Source organism: Drosophila santomea, chromosome 2R, assembly GCF_016746245.2.
Source record: "Drosophila santomea strain STO CAGO 1482 chromosome 2R, Prin_Dsan_1.1, whole genome shotgun sequence".
Lineage (NCBI taxonomy): Eukaryota > Metazoa > Arthropoda > Insecta > Diptera > Drosophilidae > Drosophila > Drosophila santomea.
Window position 1 is genome coordinate 7422027 of NC_053017.2, and position 14648 is coordinate 7436674.

A 14648-nucleotide genomic window follows, 5' to 3' on the forward strand; every position below is an offset into this window, starting at 1 on the left:
AATTAATTAAATGTCTTCCTTACATTTGTTAAAGGAAATGCCATTGGTGCGATCCTGAAGGCGGATCCCTTTACGAAAATCAACGACGGATACTACTTCTTTGGAACGGAGTCCTTGAACTGGTATGAGGCCTACGAGAAATGCCGCGAATTGGACTCTGAGCTGGTAACATTTGAAACAGACCAGGAGTTCGATGCTGTAACGGATGTCTTGATGGCCAATGGATCGCGCCAGAATTACTGGACATCGGGAAACGATCTGGCCAGGACGGGCACCCACAGGTGGTTCACCAGTGGCCAGCGCATAAGTACTTTCAGGTGGGCAAGGAATCAGCCGGATAATGCTGGCCAGAAGGAACACTGCATCCACCTTGGCTATATCTACGGCGACTCCAAAAAGTTCGAGCTGAACGATCGACCCTGCTCAGGGGATGGAAACAGTTTGTTTAAGTATATATGCGAAGCTCCCGTGCTGGAAACCATATCCATTGTGGTGTGGAAGTGAAGTACTTCTCAAGCCTCTTCAATATCGGATGGTTGACTTTTTTGTTTTGCAATAAAAGGGAACACCCTGGATTCTTCTACTTGAGCAGCCATGTAATAAAGATAGTAGCTAACAAAACAAAGTTATTCCATTTTTTCTTAAGATAAGAGGTAATAGTCAGTGACTAAGTAAGCCGTCAAGTTATCTTGCACTTGTGTAAATATATCACTGGTATATAAGAGATTGTTCTTGTTGCGTTTTACCAGAAATAAGAAAAATGCCGAAGACATTGGTTCGACTTCTGCTTATTGTCGCCTGCTTTGCACCAGGATTACCCTTCGACAAGTACACCACCCACATATGGTACAAAATGGTAGAAAGTCATTTATAGTCACGCAAACGTATTATTTGTTGTATTCAACGCTTTTTAGGAAACCCGAACAACTTGACCGTTGACATGACTCCCTTTGTTAAGATCAACGGAAGCTACTATGTATTTGGACAGTCTAAGGTAAATTGGCATCTCGCCTACGAGGACTGCCGCAGGTTGGGTTCCGAACTGGTGGCCTTCGAAACAGCCGAAGAGTTTGACGACATTGCCGCGCACTTGAATGCCCGGGGAGATCGCTCCGAGCACTGGACTTCTGGCAATGACTTGGCCCGAACCGGCAACTACTATTGGTTCTCCAATGTCCAACTCGTGACCATTAAGCGTTGGGCGCCTAACCAACCGGACAACGCTGGGGGCATTGAGCATTGCATACACATGGGCTACATCTACGGACACTCAACGGAGTTCCAACTGAATGATCGACCCTGCAACGGCGATCCGAATAGCTTGTTTAAGTACATTTGTGAGGCTCCAAAGCAGGAAACTATATCTATTGTTGTGTGGAAGTAAAGTGTAAAAGGTGTCAATAAATGTTGTTCCTATTAATTGTTCTATTGTTTCACATTTTAAGAGCTTAAAATGCCTTTAGCTATCAGTCTATAAATGTTGACACACATATCTTCGCAAGGCGCTATCAGTCATGGCTATCTCCAATCTATGTCCAACTCAGGCAATTTCCGATTTCCTACTCAGTTGCGAACTGAAACTAGAGGAATGATGGTCAAACTACTGCTGCTTTTCCTGGTGTGCTGGAGTGCTCTTCCTACGGAAACCTCTCCCTTGGGTAAGCAAAGTAAGTACAAAAATCATGTGTGTTGGAAAAAAATATAAACCACAGATTTTTATTAGATATCCTAGAGATCGGTGAAAAGCGATACTACATTTCTTTGGCGAAGACCAACTGGTTCGAGGCAACCAACCACTGCCGCCAAAAGGGCGGATTTCTGGTCAACTTGGAGAGCAGGGAGGAACTGGAGCTTCTTAGCCCCCACCTCCACCCAGCCTACAGCTATTGGCTATCCATCAATGACCTCGGCGTTCGGGGCGTATACGCGTCGGAGGCCACTGGTCTGGAGGCTCCATTTCTTAACTGGTCCGCCGGAGAACCGGACAACAGCAGTGGCCACGACCGATGTGTCGAGCTCTGGTTATCAACAACCTCCTTCCAGATGAACGACCTCCCGTGCCAAAACTCCGTCGCCTTTATTTGTCAGCTAAACTAGTGTCAACATCGGAACTTCCAGTGAAGAATATGTTTTCTAATTGAATGTCGGAAAAGTAAAGCTGCAATTTTTCCTAACTGGCGTTTCAAAAACATATATTTTCACGCAAGTACAGGTACTTCATTTACATTTTTATAACTTCTTGTGCGAGGGTGGTTTTACATTGGCCAAGAATCCATTACTTCTTTAAATATGTTATGGCAAGTGTGGCCGGAAGCGATGATATTATACTTACATCCTGGCAGGATACCCTTGCTTCGGGCTGTGCGATAGGGTTGCCGAGCACCCGGATCGATCTTCCCGTACATTGTTCTATCCATTGTGCCGAGCGAGATTCACTTGTTTTTCTCACTGATTTAATTGAAACGTTAATGATTAATCGAGAATATGTTAAGTGACATTTTATATTCCCTAAGTCTGCAGGTTTGGCGGACGATGTTGCCCTGCGCCACCGGCAAAATGTTTTATTTGAATTATTTATAAGCGCATTTTTATTTTTGGCCTTTCGGGGCTCGACGACGGATTTGTCGTTTTTGTTTGCGTTGGGTTAGCCTGTCACAGTGGATATTGTAGTTGTCGTCGTCGAAGTTGTCGTCGTCTTTGCCCGTCTATCAGAGCTTTGCCCCAGTCCACCAAAAAAATAACGAAAGAAACCAGCTCCTTGCCCCGTGGAAGTCCAAGCGATTTAATGTTGGAAATTGTTGTCTGGGGAGTGCTTTGTGCATTCGAATTTCGTCTATTAATTGACTGGGACTGACAAAATAGCGCATTGTCAGATTAAAGGGATGTGGTGAGGTGAGAGATTAGTGATCAAAGCTGCATATATTATGAAGAGCTCTGAGAGACTATGAATAGATCTACTCGTAACGTAAACATCGTCTATCAGTTCATCATGCATTAAAATTGAAATTCATCATGAAAAAAAAACCTGAATTAATACTCTAAACAAAGAAAGTGAAGCCAAGGACAGCTTAACTCAATCATTTAAGAGTAGATAGGGATCTTTATAGAGTAATCACTCAAGATGCGTCTTAATCTACCGCATCCAAAGATCAAAAGGCACAAACAAGAACGATAAATTAGAGCAATGGACACAAAATCGGGAAATAACAACAAATCCGGATTAGTTACTCTGACTTCCCAATCGCAAAGTGCGTGGGTGGATCCCAATAGATGATCTATGCAACTAACACAATTTACGATGGGCTGTAGATTTAGTTGAGCCAAACGGTCTATAAAGACAGATTTATGGAATCATAAAAATACCAAAACGAACATGCAGGCCACATTTTAGATTTTCGCTCCAAACAAATAGCGACACATTGGAAAAAGGTAAAAAATAATAAACATAAATTCACCGACTAAAACAAAGCGAAGCGGGCCAAAAACATGAATATCGAGAAGGGAACGGGGAATCAAGGTTGCCAAATTACGTCAACACCAATGATCGCCAACTAAAAATATCCAAAAGAGAAAATAAAAAACATTTCTAGCAAATCAAAGGCGACGTTTCGTCGTCTAATGAAGGAGGGCTAAACTAGGAAAATCGGGGGAAATTATTGAAAATACGAGAGATTTCCGCAGATGGTTGCCAAAAGGAAGGCCGAAAAAAGAGAAGCGTGAAGCCAGCGAAAATATCACTTTCCTTCCAGATCTTTGGTATATCCAAATCCACATCCAAATCCAAATCCATTTACCTCCACACCTGAGGCATTACTCAGCCCATTTGGGAATGACGTCGGGCCGAAATTGTGGGCAATTGTTTTCGGCTCGCTCTTCCTTCTATATTTAAAAGTCAAAGGCACGATTTCTTTCGCAGGAAATTCCTAGCGATCTACTGCCGCCCGATCGCCACGATCTCAATATAAATATTTTATTAGTAAGTGGATAAAATGTGTGTGAATGCGAGTGTTGACCTTGCTGAAGGCGCTAAGGTGAAAACGCAATGCGTGGCCAAACAGAAAATTGGGTACCAGCCCAGGGAAATTCGCGGGGGTGTTACTCGTACCGATCGCAATATCGCAATGGGCCTTTAGCCGGCTCTTTCAATAAACTTGGCCAATTTATGCCTTTGTAAACTGTGCTTTCCACATTCCGCTTCTGTAATAGGGCGGGAACCAGCGAAGAGCTATCGCTCACTGACTTTTGGGGCCTTTGGGGTCTTGGTAAGATATAGGGTCTATTGGGAAGTAGCTAAGTACTTAGAAGATAAAAAGCTTTTCTAGAATTAAGTATCAGAGTATTTTGATTGGCTCAATAGAAGCTTGATTGGTTCGATCTATCGAATGCAAACAGTGGACGGCCAGGCCTTAATTTAATACTATTACTTCTTACTTGATCTGCACTATTTCTTTCAAAATATTTCTTCACAAGCTTATATATTGGTGAAAAATGAATGTACCCCAATTTTTTAATTGCACATCAGGCCCTGCTAACAATTAACGATTTCGAAATCCATCGAACCCTCTCAACTTTTTAAGGCAATCGAAACAACACACTCTAATTGAAATTTTATGACTGGGCGATAAGAATCTGGTTTCTCGTTGAAGAACAAGCGCGGCGAACAAAACACAGAGGAACTTGCTGAACAAACTAAAATCCAGCTCAAACCTGGCGATGAACTCACTGCACTATAATTTCGATGATTTCGATGATTCCAGAGGTGCTAAGTAGTTGGGGCTGGAAACGAGCTTTGATACTCAAATAATCCAGAGATCAGTGATCTGTGGATGCTTAGGTAGAGTTTTCAGATCAGGGATGGACAAAGACAGCAGCTGTCTGGTCGTAAACAAATGGCATCCACTGAGCGTATCTGCGAGATAACGAAATATTGGGGAGGAAACGAAAGGAAAACGAAAGCGATTCTCATAAGTGCAGAACTCAACAACAAAATATTCATTTGTGCGCACTATGTCAGCCCAGTTTACATCATCCTCCAGCATTTCCATTCGCTGTCGTAACTCGAGATACTTTTGCGAGGAGGGGGAAGGAAGTTCCCCCCCACCCCCACCCCCCACTCGTGAATGCACTTGGCTTCGATTGCTTGAAATATGTATGTGAAAAATGTCATAATTTTAATACATTAATTGCTTTTCTGTTCGGCTCTCTGTTGTCTGTTGTTTTATTCGTTTGGCTATTTCGAGCATTTCCCTCCAGAAAGCAGAAATACCAAATTAATTTCCATCTCAGCGCCCACGATTTTAATCCGTTTGGGGCCCCGAGGCGAAAATTAATGGGGTAACCAAAATTCTATGCTCTGCCAGGTCTGGGCAAATATGTCATATATTTGAATGTCTTGTCCGTTGATAATTAGTTCCATAATTAGTGAAAATGCTAATGAAATTGAAATGTTCTGCAAAACATTTGCCAAGAGTTAGTGGAATCTTAAGGCGAGTGACACGGATCCATTAATCTTGGCCAGTTTATTATATTATTTTTTAAGCTGACTGCTTCTGGCATTTCTGCTTTATCTTGTTGCTTTTCTTAGTGTTAGATATCTTTTGATGTTTGTCAACTTTTTACTGCAGACTGTTCTTGCACTAGAAGTAAAACATTTTCCCACGCTCCAACCTGCAGCTAACACAGTTTCACAGATTTTCATTAACTTTTTCCCGCTTCAACTCGCTGTTAAACACTTAAACACTTTTGTTTTGATTGGGCTTTGTTTCTTATATATTTAATCGCGTTATCCGTGCACTTTTGCCTGCACTTTGGCAGTGTGTTGTCACATATTCTATATATTGTTCCCAGAGATCGTAGGACGCCGTTGGGAGACCGCACTCGAGAGACCTCTGAAAACACACGCGCTGCGCTCGCGATTCAGTAAAAGCGTCGCAACCGACTGAAATCCAAAGGGGGGACCCGATGCTCGGGCTCCAATAGACGAGCGCTCCGACTCTCCTGGTTGCTCACAGAGAGCGGGGGAGCAAGAGAGCCCCAGTGTTTGAGAGCTGGTAAACAAGCTGCACTGCGATGATGTACAGGAAACAGCTAAGCAACTAGAAATATATTTCGCAACGCATTTAAAAGTATTTATCACCGTTTTGATCTGGCCATATATTTTTTATGATTATTGTTTCTTCTGAGTATTAATGTTACAAAATCGAATTAAAATAATTATGCTATTGCAAATCAGATTTCAATATATATATATACATACATATGTATGTATATTGGTTGTTTTTCTCAGTGCCAAGAGAGCCAGTAAATGAGAGGAAGAGCACCATTATGCCCCACCACGTCGCTTTTCATTTGGAGTGGCTTTTCATTTTGGCTTGCGGCCTGCGGCTGAGCATTTCGACCGCAAGTGGGAGGCACATCGAAAGGAAACCAGAGCGGACGAAAACATTGTCGCCCGATTGGAGCTTTCCTTTGGGTGTGTGAACAGTGGGCCAGTCGCCAAGAAAAGCCACCCCTTCGTTGGTGACGAATAAACAAAAACGTGAGTCAAAGACTATCAAAACATCTCTGGGCTTTCACTACAGCACAGCTCAAATGTTTCACAAAATGCCAGCCAAAAATGCTGAAAACAAAATTCTTCTGTGACAATCAATGTGGGAAAGCCTTATCACTTAACATCTGTTTAGGCTTTATAACACTTTATCGACAAACCAGAATCATAAAACACGGAAGGTAGCTAATTACAACATGGAAACTGTGATGTTCAGCCTCAGTTGAACCATATTTCCGCTTCCAAGGAAAAGGAAGAAATGTTATTTCCAAAACTTTTCAACTTTTGTCCCACTGTGCGCACCTTTCCCCGTAACCATAAGCGATCATTGCTCTGCAGTTTGAGAGCTCCCCTCGTCATCGCCGCTCGATGCCCAGACCTAACCGATCTCGACAGATCATCTCGTCATTGCTGTTACAGTGCGCACACGCAACACGAACAGAAGACATTGCGTGTCGAGTAGGCGATGAAGTGGGCGCGCACTCACTAATGGTTGCAAAGCAAGATTGGTGCAACTGAGTTGCTGGAGAAGATCAAGATGAAGATGGAGCTGAAGTCCCTACTTCCTGTGCGATCTTAATGACAATTAAAGTGAAGCTTCGAGGGCAAAATCTGTGCTTATGCTGAGATGTACATAAGTATCTTGAACGATAATCAGATCAGTTGTTTTAAACACTTTCGCTCTCTGAGATAAAAGTTGCTATTTAATTTGACGTAGCAAAGGCTCAATGTTAAATAACTTGTATTAAAGTTTGTTAAAATGTAGAATCCTCCAAATCCCGTTGATAACCAAATTTTAGTGGGGTCTTAGACCACTGTGCGTAGGTGTAGTGCCAGTCAGCTGGAATTCTTCATAAGAGTTTTTGACCTGGCCGTTGTGGCCTTTAGTCATTTCTTAAGAATGTCTGGACACGGAGAGTTGGCTGCACATTTTATTTTGCTTTATTTTTTTAATTTTTATCAGTAGACATTCCGAAGAACAAGCAGAGAGACTGTAGACAGCGAAGAATTGTGTCATAAAGAAAATAAAGTGAGACGGCATATAGACCTTTATTTCGCTGATGGAGACTAAAGAGACTACACTGTGTGGCAGCGAAGAAAGCAAATACAGCTAAAGCTCCCGACTGATTAAGCTGCCTCCCTCAGATCAGATCATTCACTAAAGTCCAAGGGACTCAAGAAACCACACCCTCTTTGCATTTCAGAATTGTAAATGAGCTCACAATGGAAGTGCTGAGCTTGATGCTTTTATGTGCGATTCCAGGAATTAGGATTAATCATAAAAGTGCAAGGAATGCAACAATCGGGCTGTGACATATGTATGTATGTATGTATGAACGGGTTCAGAGATAACACGAGCACTTGAAATTCATCATCAAGAATTTTAAGGCACGTAACACAGCCATTTTTAATCGTGATTAATGCTTGTACATATGCTAACGATAAGAGTTTCGAAAAACAGTAAACATTGACCAATAAAAAAAATTCCTTGTCGAATCATTTTGTATATTGGCCTGCCTACATATGTACATATATACTATATATACCAATGCTGTGCCCCTTAAATCGAAAGTGAATAACGAATAACGTATTAGAAACTAAGAAAAACCAGAAGCCACGATGTCATTTAGCATCTACTTTAGCCACTCTTTACTGTAAACGAAAATTATTCAAGCGTGAGATTTGCGACTTCCTGTGCCGCCACCTGGCGGCCAACGTCAGAATCCTCTGCTGCATGTTAATTAACTCCAATTAACAACTGACCTTGAAGTCGCAGCATTACTGTGTGGCTTTTGCCTACGTCACACGGGTTATGCTGCGGAATTTTCCGGTTAAGGAAGTCAGGTAGTCTTTTCCCCGAGGAAAAGTGGACCACACTTACCCAAATCGTCCATGGCGATGAGTTGTCGTTGTTCCGCTATGTGTGTTAGTGTGCGTGTGGTTTTCCGCTCTTGACCAACTGAAATGCTCAGTTTTCTGGATTTATTTGGCACAAGCACACGCGTTTTTAATTGATGCTGATTGGAAACGAAGAGCGACAAGTCCACGCAAACACTTTATTTTCTTGTTCACCCGCAACTGAAAACCGCGGAGTTGGCCGGAGACTAATTTTAAGCTGTTGCCAGCGCCCGAATGGCGAGTATCGGTGGATTTCGCCGCGAGTTGGAGACGAGTTTTATATATGAATCACTTTAATTTTGGAGCGGCGGTCGGTCATAAACAATACAAAAAAACATTGGAGCACGTACACGGACGCAGACACGCACACAAGCGCACGCCCGCTCAACTGGACAGTGGGAGAGAGCGAAACAGCTGATTGGCTATCGATAGCAGTATCGGTATAGTTGGAACTATCGCGCCGACCGAGAAAATAGCTTACCGTGGTAAACTTACCTAAAATACTCATTATCTTACCGCTGTAAATATACCAAGCAACGTTTTGAAACTACCAGTTGGAAAGTTGGTAGGTGTTCTAACTGGATCTCTCGTTAGTGATACAGATCACAATACATTGAGTTCTGCGAAATGTAAACACTTACAGCTGTTCCCATAACAGACTAAGTTCTACGCTAAAGTGTTCCCATGCTAAAAGATTAGGACACATAAATATAAATGTAAACTGTTTAATAAGTTATCTTATATGGATGCAATAGGACAATAGGAATATCGCTAAACAAATAATAATATATTGGCTCGACCCTAAACGCACATATATTAATAATAAGCGAAACGTTGTGTCCCAATTTAAAATCAACCCAAAAGTACGACACATCAATGGTAGTCACGTCTTTCTGTCCATAAAGCGCCTTTTATCTGTGGTAAACAATGATTAGTTAACAATCTGCAATATATCTCGCATTTTCAGTCTGTGTAGAGATTAGGCCGATCCAGACGTTAATAGGAAATGGAAAAGCGAAGTGGGACGCCGATAAATGGCCAAAAGTTTCGAAAACTTAGCGATGTGGACATGACGGAGGTGCAGCTGAGCAATTTGGCGGACTCCAGTGCCAAGGACATTGCGGCGGGAGAAGGCAGCTTCCAGGGCAGCGAGCAGAATAACGCCGAGCAGCAGACGAAATGGTTCCGATCCAGACTCTTCCTCATGTCCGTGGTTTTCTCAGCCCTCCTGATCACCGCCATGTGTATTGGCTTCGTAGTGCACTACGGGATGTCCGGCGATGTGGGCGACATGGAGACGGTGACCTACTGGCCCGTTAATCTGCCCAAGGAGCAGCAGGAGTGGTACGACCAAGGAATCGATGAGCTCCAGAAGGCCGTTTCCAGGCAGTTCAATCGCCGGCGAGCCAAGAACGTCATCCTGTTCGTGGGCGATGGAATGGGTCCGAATACGGTGACAGCAGCGCGGATACTCGGATTCAAGGAGGAGGGACTACTCCGTTGGGAGCAGTTCGCGGACATGGGACTGCTGAAGACCTACTGCGCCGACAAGCAAGTACCGGACTCGTTCTCCACGGCCACAGCTCTCTTTGGCGGAGTGAAGGTGAACTACGAGACTGGGGGAGTCGATGCGAACGTACCTTTGGGGAACTGCACCGCATCCTTGAAGGAGGACCACCACGTGCAGACGATCCTCAAGTGGGCCCAGGTGGACGGCATGCGCACGGGTTTCGTGACCACAACCCGGGTGACGCACGCCACTCCGGCTGCCCTCTACGCCCACGTGCCGGATCGCCGATGGGAGTGCGAAACCGGAATGCCAGCAGAGGCTCAGGGTCAGGGATGCATGGACATAGCTCGCCAGCTGATCGAACAGCCGACGGGTCAGAGGATAAACGTAATAATGGGCGGTGGTCGTCAGATGCTGGTCTCAGATGTGATCGGTTCAGACGCGGATCCGCTGGACACTTGGGCCAGTCAGTCGAGGGATGGGCGAGATCTCATCCAGGATTGGAGGCGAAAGAAAGAGGATGAGGGAGTGTCACATGCGGTGGTCCAGAACAACCGAGAGCTGTGGAACCTCAATGGCCAGGATGCTGACTACGTACTTGGCATTTTCGCCAATGGACACCTATCGTACGATCACGAACGAGACCGAAGTGACTCCGGCATGCCCTCGTTGTCCAACATGACCCGCAAAGCGCTCGAGGTCCTGGGCAACAGTGACAAGGGCTTCCTACTCGTGGTGGAAGCGGGTCTAATCGACCAAGCCCATCACAGAGGAAACGCTCGGAAGGCGCTGAGTGAGGTGCTCGAACTGAACGCGGCCGTTGAGGCCACACTGTCCTTCCTCAAGTCAACGGATCGCCTGGAGGAAACGCTCGTCATTGTGACCGCCGACCACTCGCACAGCCTGACCATCAATGGACACCCCGACCGGGGATCCAGCATACTGGGCTTGGCGGGAAACTCGAAGACAGAAGGCACGCCGTACACCACGCTGACCTATGGCACCAGCTACCAGGGGTTTCAGGTGGATGCCAACACCCAGAGGCGCAGGGATCCAACTGCTGACGATATCACCGACTGGGGGTACACCCAGCAGGCGGCCATAAACACGGACGAGAATCTGCACGGTGGCTCGGATGTCACGATTCACGCCGAGGGCGCCATGTCCTACCTGTTCCACGGGGTCCACGAACAGAGCTATGTGGCGCACGCCATCTCGTACGCCTTGAGGATCGGACGCTTCCGGGATAGCTCCATAGCCGAAACTCTGGCCGAGCTGACGCCCATTTAGAAGGCAGCTTTGATATATTCTTAAGGAAATTGTTCTCGCCAAGCTTACAAATTAGATTTAAGTATTGGGCCGCCGAAAAGGCAGTGGAAAACTAAACTGATTACATTGAAGGATTTTATAGTATGAGATTGCTGAATAAAATTTTATTTAAAGAGAAAACACTCAACACTTACTCTGTTATCCAATGTTCCTTATCTTTAATTCAAATTAATTCCCATTATCTAGACAGCCAAAATTAGAACTGCCCTAGAAGCTTACAAATAAATGTGATTACTACTTATTCATTAAAGACCATTGACTTATTGTGTTTTTTAGTGAACCATGGACTTGCTGCAGCTGAACGACGACTGTTGGGATATTATATTTGGCTATTTGAGTTTAGAGGAGCTAGCTCCGCTCTACAATAAAATTCCATGTTTTGATGGCGCCATCGAGAGGCAACTCCATCGGTTCCGGGACTTGAGGTTCAGCATGAGGCAGGCGCCTGCTTTCCACGAGGACTTCCTCATTAAGCTGGGTGGCCAGCTGAACAGTCTGCACATCAACGTGGGCTACTCCACCAAGGACGCGGATCTCCTCCGGTGCCTGAAGCCGCTGTGCCAAGGTGCCTCTGAGAGCCGCAGGATTAAGGCTCTGAAGCTCGACCATGCCAAATGGTCGGCGGAGATAGTGGCAACCGTGGCCCAGGTGCTCCCTTCGCTGTTGTTTCTGGACATGCGTCACTGCGATGTGCGAGACTACCAGATAGCACAGCTCTTGGAATCGGCCGATGAGCTGAAGGCACTCGCTCTACTCCACGTTGACAATCAGACGGGTGATTCCTATCTGCAGCCCCAAGTACTCAACAGATTGCCATCTCTGAAGCTCATCCACTTAACCACCCTGGGTTCCATGGCCTTTTCCCCCGAGAATCTGACCCGGCAGTGCCCAAACCTGAGCTTCCTCATCAGCGACCTGATCAAAGGAGATTTCAAGATATATGGCCCGCCTGCCTACATCCAGAACTACTACAGATGCTATAACGAGTATTTCAAGACCGCCTAAGTTTATTCGGAGCTTCTGGATAAGATCTCAGTGGAATAGGATTTTATGTTTGAACTGGAATGGAATTGTTATTTTTGTAAATATGTTTGCCTTTTACTATGCAAGAGACTTCAAATGCATTTAAAGCATACACTCAAAGAATCTTACAGCCGAAAGCTCTGCTTTTCTACGTAATTCAATTCCTCGTTTCCCCATTTTCAGTTAATAAACTAAATAGGAGGAAATACTGCCTAAAATTTGATAAATTTAAATTTCCGTTGGAGGAAGTCTACTGCTTTGTCAACTGCTTGCTTTTGCACTATCTACCAGGACACAAACATAGTTTAATACAATGGTGTCTCATAAATCTGTTGGACAAATATTCAAATGACACGGTTCTCAGTGCTGTTTAGCATTTTTAATATAATTAAAATAACAATTTTTCGGAATGTGATACATGCCACTAGGAGGGCAAGTGTGAGGGTGGTATTTTCGAGCGCCATTCCGTTTGGTATTTTTTGTATTTCTCGGGCACATTGCGATAGTATCGATGCCAAGTATTTCTTGCCGGCATGCAATTCAGAAACAAAAACTGACGAAATAGCGAGTTTATAAGTAGCAAAGCGATTAGCTGGCAAGGAAAACCCCCGGAGAGTCAGGATGGTGGTGCGTCCGTACAACGATGAGCTCAAGTACCTGGAGAAGGTGAGCGACCACTGCTGGCGGATCAAGAAGGGCTTCCAGCCGAACATGAATGTGGAGGGGTGCTTCTATGTGAACAGCCGCCTGGAGCGCCTGATGCTGGAGGAGCTGAAGAACGCCTGTCGCCCGGGAGCAGTGGGTGGCTTCCTGCCCGGAGTCAAGCAGATAGCCAATGTGGCTGCCTTGCCGGGCATCGTGGGCAGGTCCATTGGGCTGCCCGACATTCATTCCGGCTACGGATTCGCCATTGGGAATATGGCTGCTTTCGACATGGATGATCCGCTGTCCGTTGTGAGTCCCGGCGGCGTGGGCTTCGACATCAACTGTGGCGTCCGCCTGCTGCGCACGAATCTCTACGAGAAGGATGTGCAGCCCGTGAAGGAGCAACTGGCGCAGTCCCTGTTTGATCACATCCCGGTGGGTGTGGGCTCCAAAGGCATTATACCCATGAATGCCCGCGATCTGGAGGAGGCCCTGGAAATGGGCATGGACTGGTCGCTGAGGGAGGGATACGTGTGGGCGGAGGACAAGGAGCATTGCGAGGAGTACGGCCGCATGCTGAACGCCGATCCCGCCAAGGTGAGCATGCGGGCCAAGAAGCGAGGACTGCCCCAGCTGGGTACCCTGGGTGCGGGCAATCACTACGCCGAGATCCAGGTGGTGGACGAAATTTACGACAAGTGGAGCGCCTCCAAGATGGGCATCGAGGAGAAGGGCCAGGTGGTGGTGATGATTCACTCTGGCAGTCGTGGCTTCGGCCACCAGGTTGCCACCGATGCCCTGGTCCAGATGGAGAAGGCCATGAAGCGGGACAAGATCGAGACCAATGACCGGCAGCTGGCCTGTGCCAGGATAAATTCGGTGGAAGGACAGGACTACCTTAAGGCCATGGCTGCGGCTGCCAACTTTGCCTGGGTCAATCGCAGCTCCATGACATTCCTTACCCGCCAGGCGTTTGCCAAGATGTTCAACACTACTCCAGACGATCTCGACATGCATGTTATCTATGACGTCTCGCACAATATTGCCAAGGTGGAGAACCACATAGTAGACGGCAAGGAGCGAAAGTTGCTGGTTCACCGCAAGGGCTCCACGCGCGCCTTCCCGCCACACCATCCACTGATCCCAGTGGACTATCAGCTTACCGGGCAGCCTGTCTTGGTGGGTGGAACCATGGGCACCTGCAGCTACGTGTTGACCGGAACGGAGCAGGGCATGCAGGAGACTTTCGGCAGCACCTGCCACGGAGCGGTGAGTGCCCCAATGCGAATTCCTTCCATTTAGCATATTAGCATATTAAAACCTCCCTGAATTTTGATCTTCAGGGTCGCGCCCTGTCTCGCGCCAAATCCCGCCGCAACCTGGACTACAAGGAGGTGCTGGACAAGCTGGATCAGTTGGGCATCGCCATTCGCGTGGCCTCGCCCAAGTTGGTCATGGAGGAGGCGCCCGAGTCTTACAAGGACGTGACCGATGTGGTCGACACCTGTCATGCAGCGGGCATTAGCAAAAAGTGCATCAAAATGCGACCAATTGCGGTGATAAAGGGCTGAGTCTAATTTATTATACATGATTAATTATAAATAAAGATTTATAAGCTAGTCCGATCGCTGTTAATATAGCAAGTGAATAACGAATTAAAATAAGAAATTCTATTGAATTCGTTCTCATTTTGAA

The 14648-nt window shown here is 45.9% G+C and overlaps 7 protein-coding genes across 13 annotated transcripts in view; 6 read left to right on the forward strand and 1 right to left on the reverse strand.

Moving 5' to 3' along the window:
* The window catches only part of LOC120446988 (C-type lectin 37Da), a 757-nt gene extending 132 nt beyond the window's left edge, over positions 1–625 (forward strand). Inside the window, exon 2 of the mRNA XM_039628288.1 lies at positions 35–625. Within this exon, the coding sequence (XP_039484222.1) occupies positions 35–504 (470 nt within the window). The 3' untranslated portion in view covers positions 505–625. The remainder of the gene's footprint in view (positions 1–34) is intronic.
* Positions 1–8735, reverse strand: part of LOC120446983 (leupaxin) — a 25512-nt gene extending 16777 nt beyond the window's left edge. The window contains exon 1 of one of the 2 annotated variants that reach the window (XM_039628279.2): positions 8430–8735. In XM_039628279.2, coding sequence (XP_039484213.1) covers positions 8430–8442 — 13 coding nt within the window. In that variant the 5' untranslated portion in view covers positions 8443–8735. Of the gene's footprint in view, positions 1–2332; positions 2466–8429 lie in introns of those variants that run through there. The other variant, XM_039628277.2, reaches the window with a different exon arrangement.
* LOC120446986 (C-type lectin 37Da) lies at positions 761–1420 on the forward strand. Its single transcript, XM_039628286.1, is given in 1 exon segment — positions 761–1420. A coding segment is annotated over 1 exon segment (624 nt). The 3' UTR covers positions 1385–1420.
* LOC120446987 (C-type lectin 37Db) lies at positions 1550–2175 on the forward strand. Its single transcript, XM_039628287.1, has 2 exons — positions 1550–1667; positions 1724–2175. Exons 1-2 carry the CDS (start codon positions 1589–1591, stop codon positions 2095–2097), a joined length of 453 nt encoding a protein of 150 aa, XP_039484221.1. The 5' UTR covers positions 1550–1588; the 3' UTR covers positions 2098–2175.
* On the forward strand, positions 6401–11405 carry LOC120446982 (alkaline phosphatase). 4 transcript variants are annotated; one of them, XM_039628274.1, is made up of 2 exons: positions 6401–6538; positions 9414–11405. In XM_039628274.1, exon 2 carries the CDS (start codon positions 9453–9455, stop codon positions 11244–11246), a length of 1794 nt encoding a protein of 597 aa, XP_039484208.1. In that variant the 5' UTR covers positions 6401–6538; positions 9414–9452; the 3' UTR covers positions 11247–11405. The 4 variants fall into 4 exon arrangements, with proteins under 4 accessions (XP_039484208.1, XP_039484207.1, XP_039484206.1 ...); XM_039628273.1 differs by lacking the exon at positions 6401–6538 and adding an exon at positions 8796–8931; XM_039628272.1 differs by lacking the exon at positions 6401–6538 and adding an exon at positions 8878–9011.
* Positions 6438–12431, forward strand: LOC120446985. 3 transcript variants are annotated; one of them, XM_039628285.1, is made up of 2 exons: positions 6438–6538; positions 11562–12431. In XM_039628285.1, the coding sequence occupies exon 2, from the start codon at positions 11568–11570 to the stop codon at positions 12288–12290; it is 723 nt and encodes a 240-aa protein (XP_039484219.1). In that variant the 5' UTR covers positions 6438–6538; positions 11562–11567; the 3' UTR covers positions 12291–12431. The 3 variants fall into 3 exon arrangements, with proteins under 3 accessions (XP_039484219.1, XP_039484216.1, XP_039484217.1); XM_039628282.1 differs by lacking the exon at positions 6438–6538 and adding an exon at positions 8802–8931; XM_039628283.1 differs by lacking the exon at positions 6438–6538 and adding an exon at positions 11443–11512.
* A 375-nt stretch (positions 12432–12806) lies between these two features.
* Positions 12807–14626, forward strand: LOC120446345 (RNA-splicing ligase RtcB homolog). Its single transcript, XM_039627271.2, has 2 exons — positions 12807–14222; positions 14297–14626. Exons 1-2 carry the CDS (start codon positions 12930–12932, stop codon positions 14522–14524), a joined length of 1521 nt encoding a protein of 506 aa, XP_039483205.1. The 5' UTR covers positions 12807–12929; the 3' UTR covers positions 14525–14626.
* Positions 14627–14648: the final 22 nt, after the last annotated feature.

Excerpts from the sequence above, each read along its gene's own strand:
- LOC120446987 (XM_039628287.1), top strand. The coding sequence starts at position 1,589 with ATGATGGTCAAACTACTGCTGCTTTTCCTGGTGTGCTGGAGTGCTCTT. Across the intron at positions 1,668-1,723 it reads CTCTCCCTTGGGTAAGCAAA|ATATCCTAGAGATCGGTGAA; the intron begins GTAAGTACAAAA and ends GATTTTTATTAG.
- LOC120446982 (XM_039628274.1), top strand. The coding sequence starts at position 9,453 with ATGGAAAAGCGAAGTGGGACGCCGATAAATGGCCAAAAGTTTCGAAAA.
- LOC120446985 (XM_039628285.1), top strand. The coding sequence starts at position 11,568 with ATGGACTTGCTGCAGCTGAACGACGACTGTTGGGATATTATATTTGGC.
- LOC120446345 (XM_039627271.2), top strand. The coding sequence starts at position 12,930 with ATGGTGGTGCGTCCGTACAACGATGAGCTCAAGTACCTGGAGAAGGTG. Across the intron at positions 14,223-14,296 it reads GCAGCACCTGCCACGGAGCG|GGTCGCGCCCTGTCTCGCGC; the intron begins GTGAGTGCCCCA and ends TTTGATCTTCAG.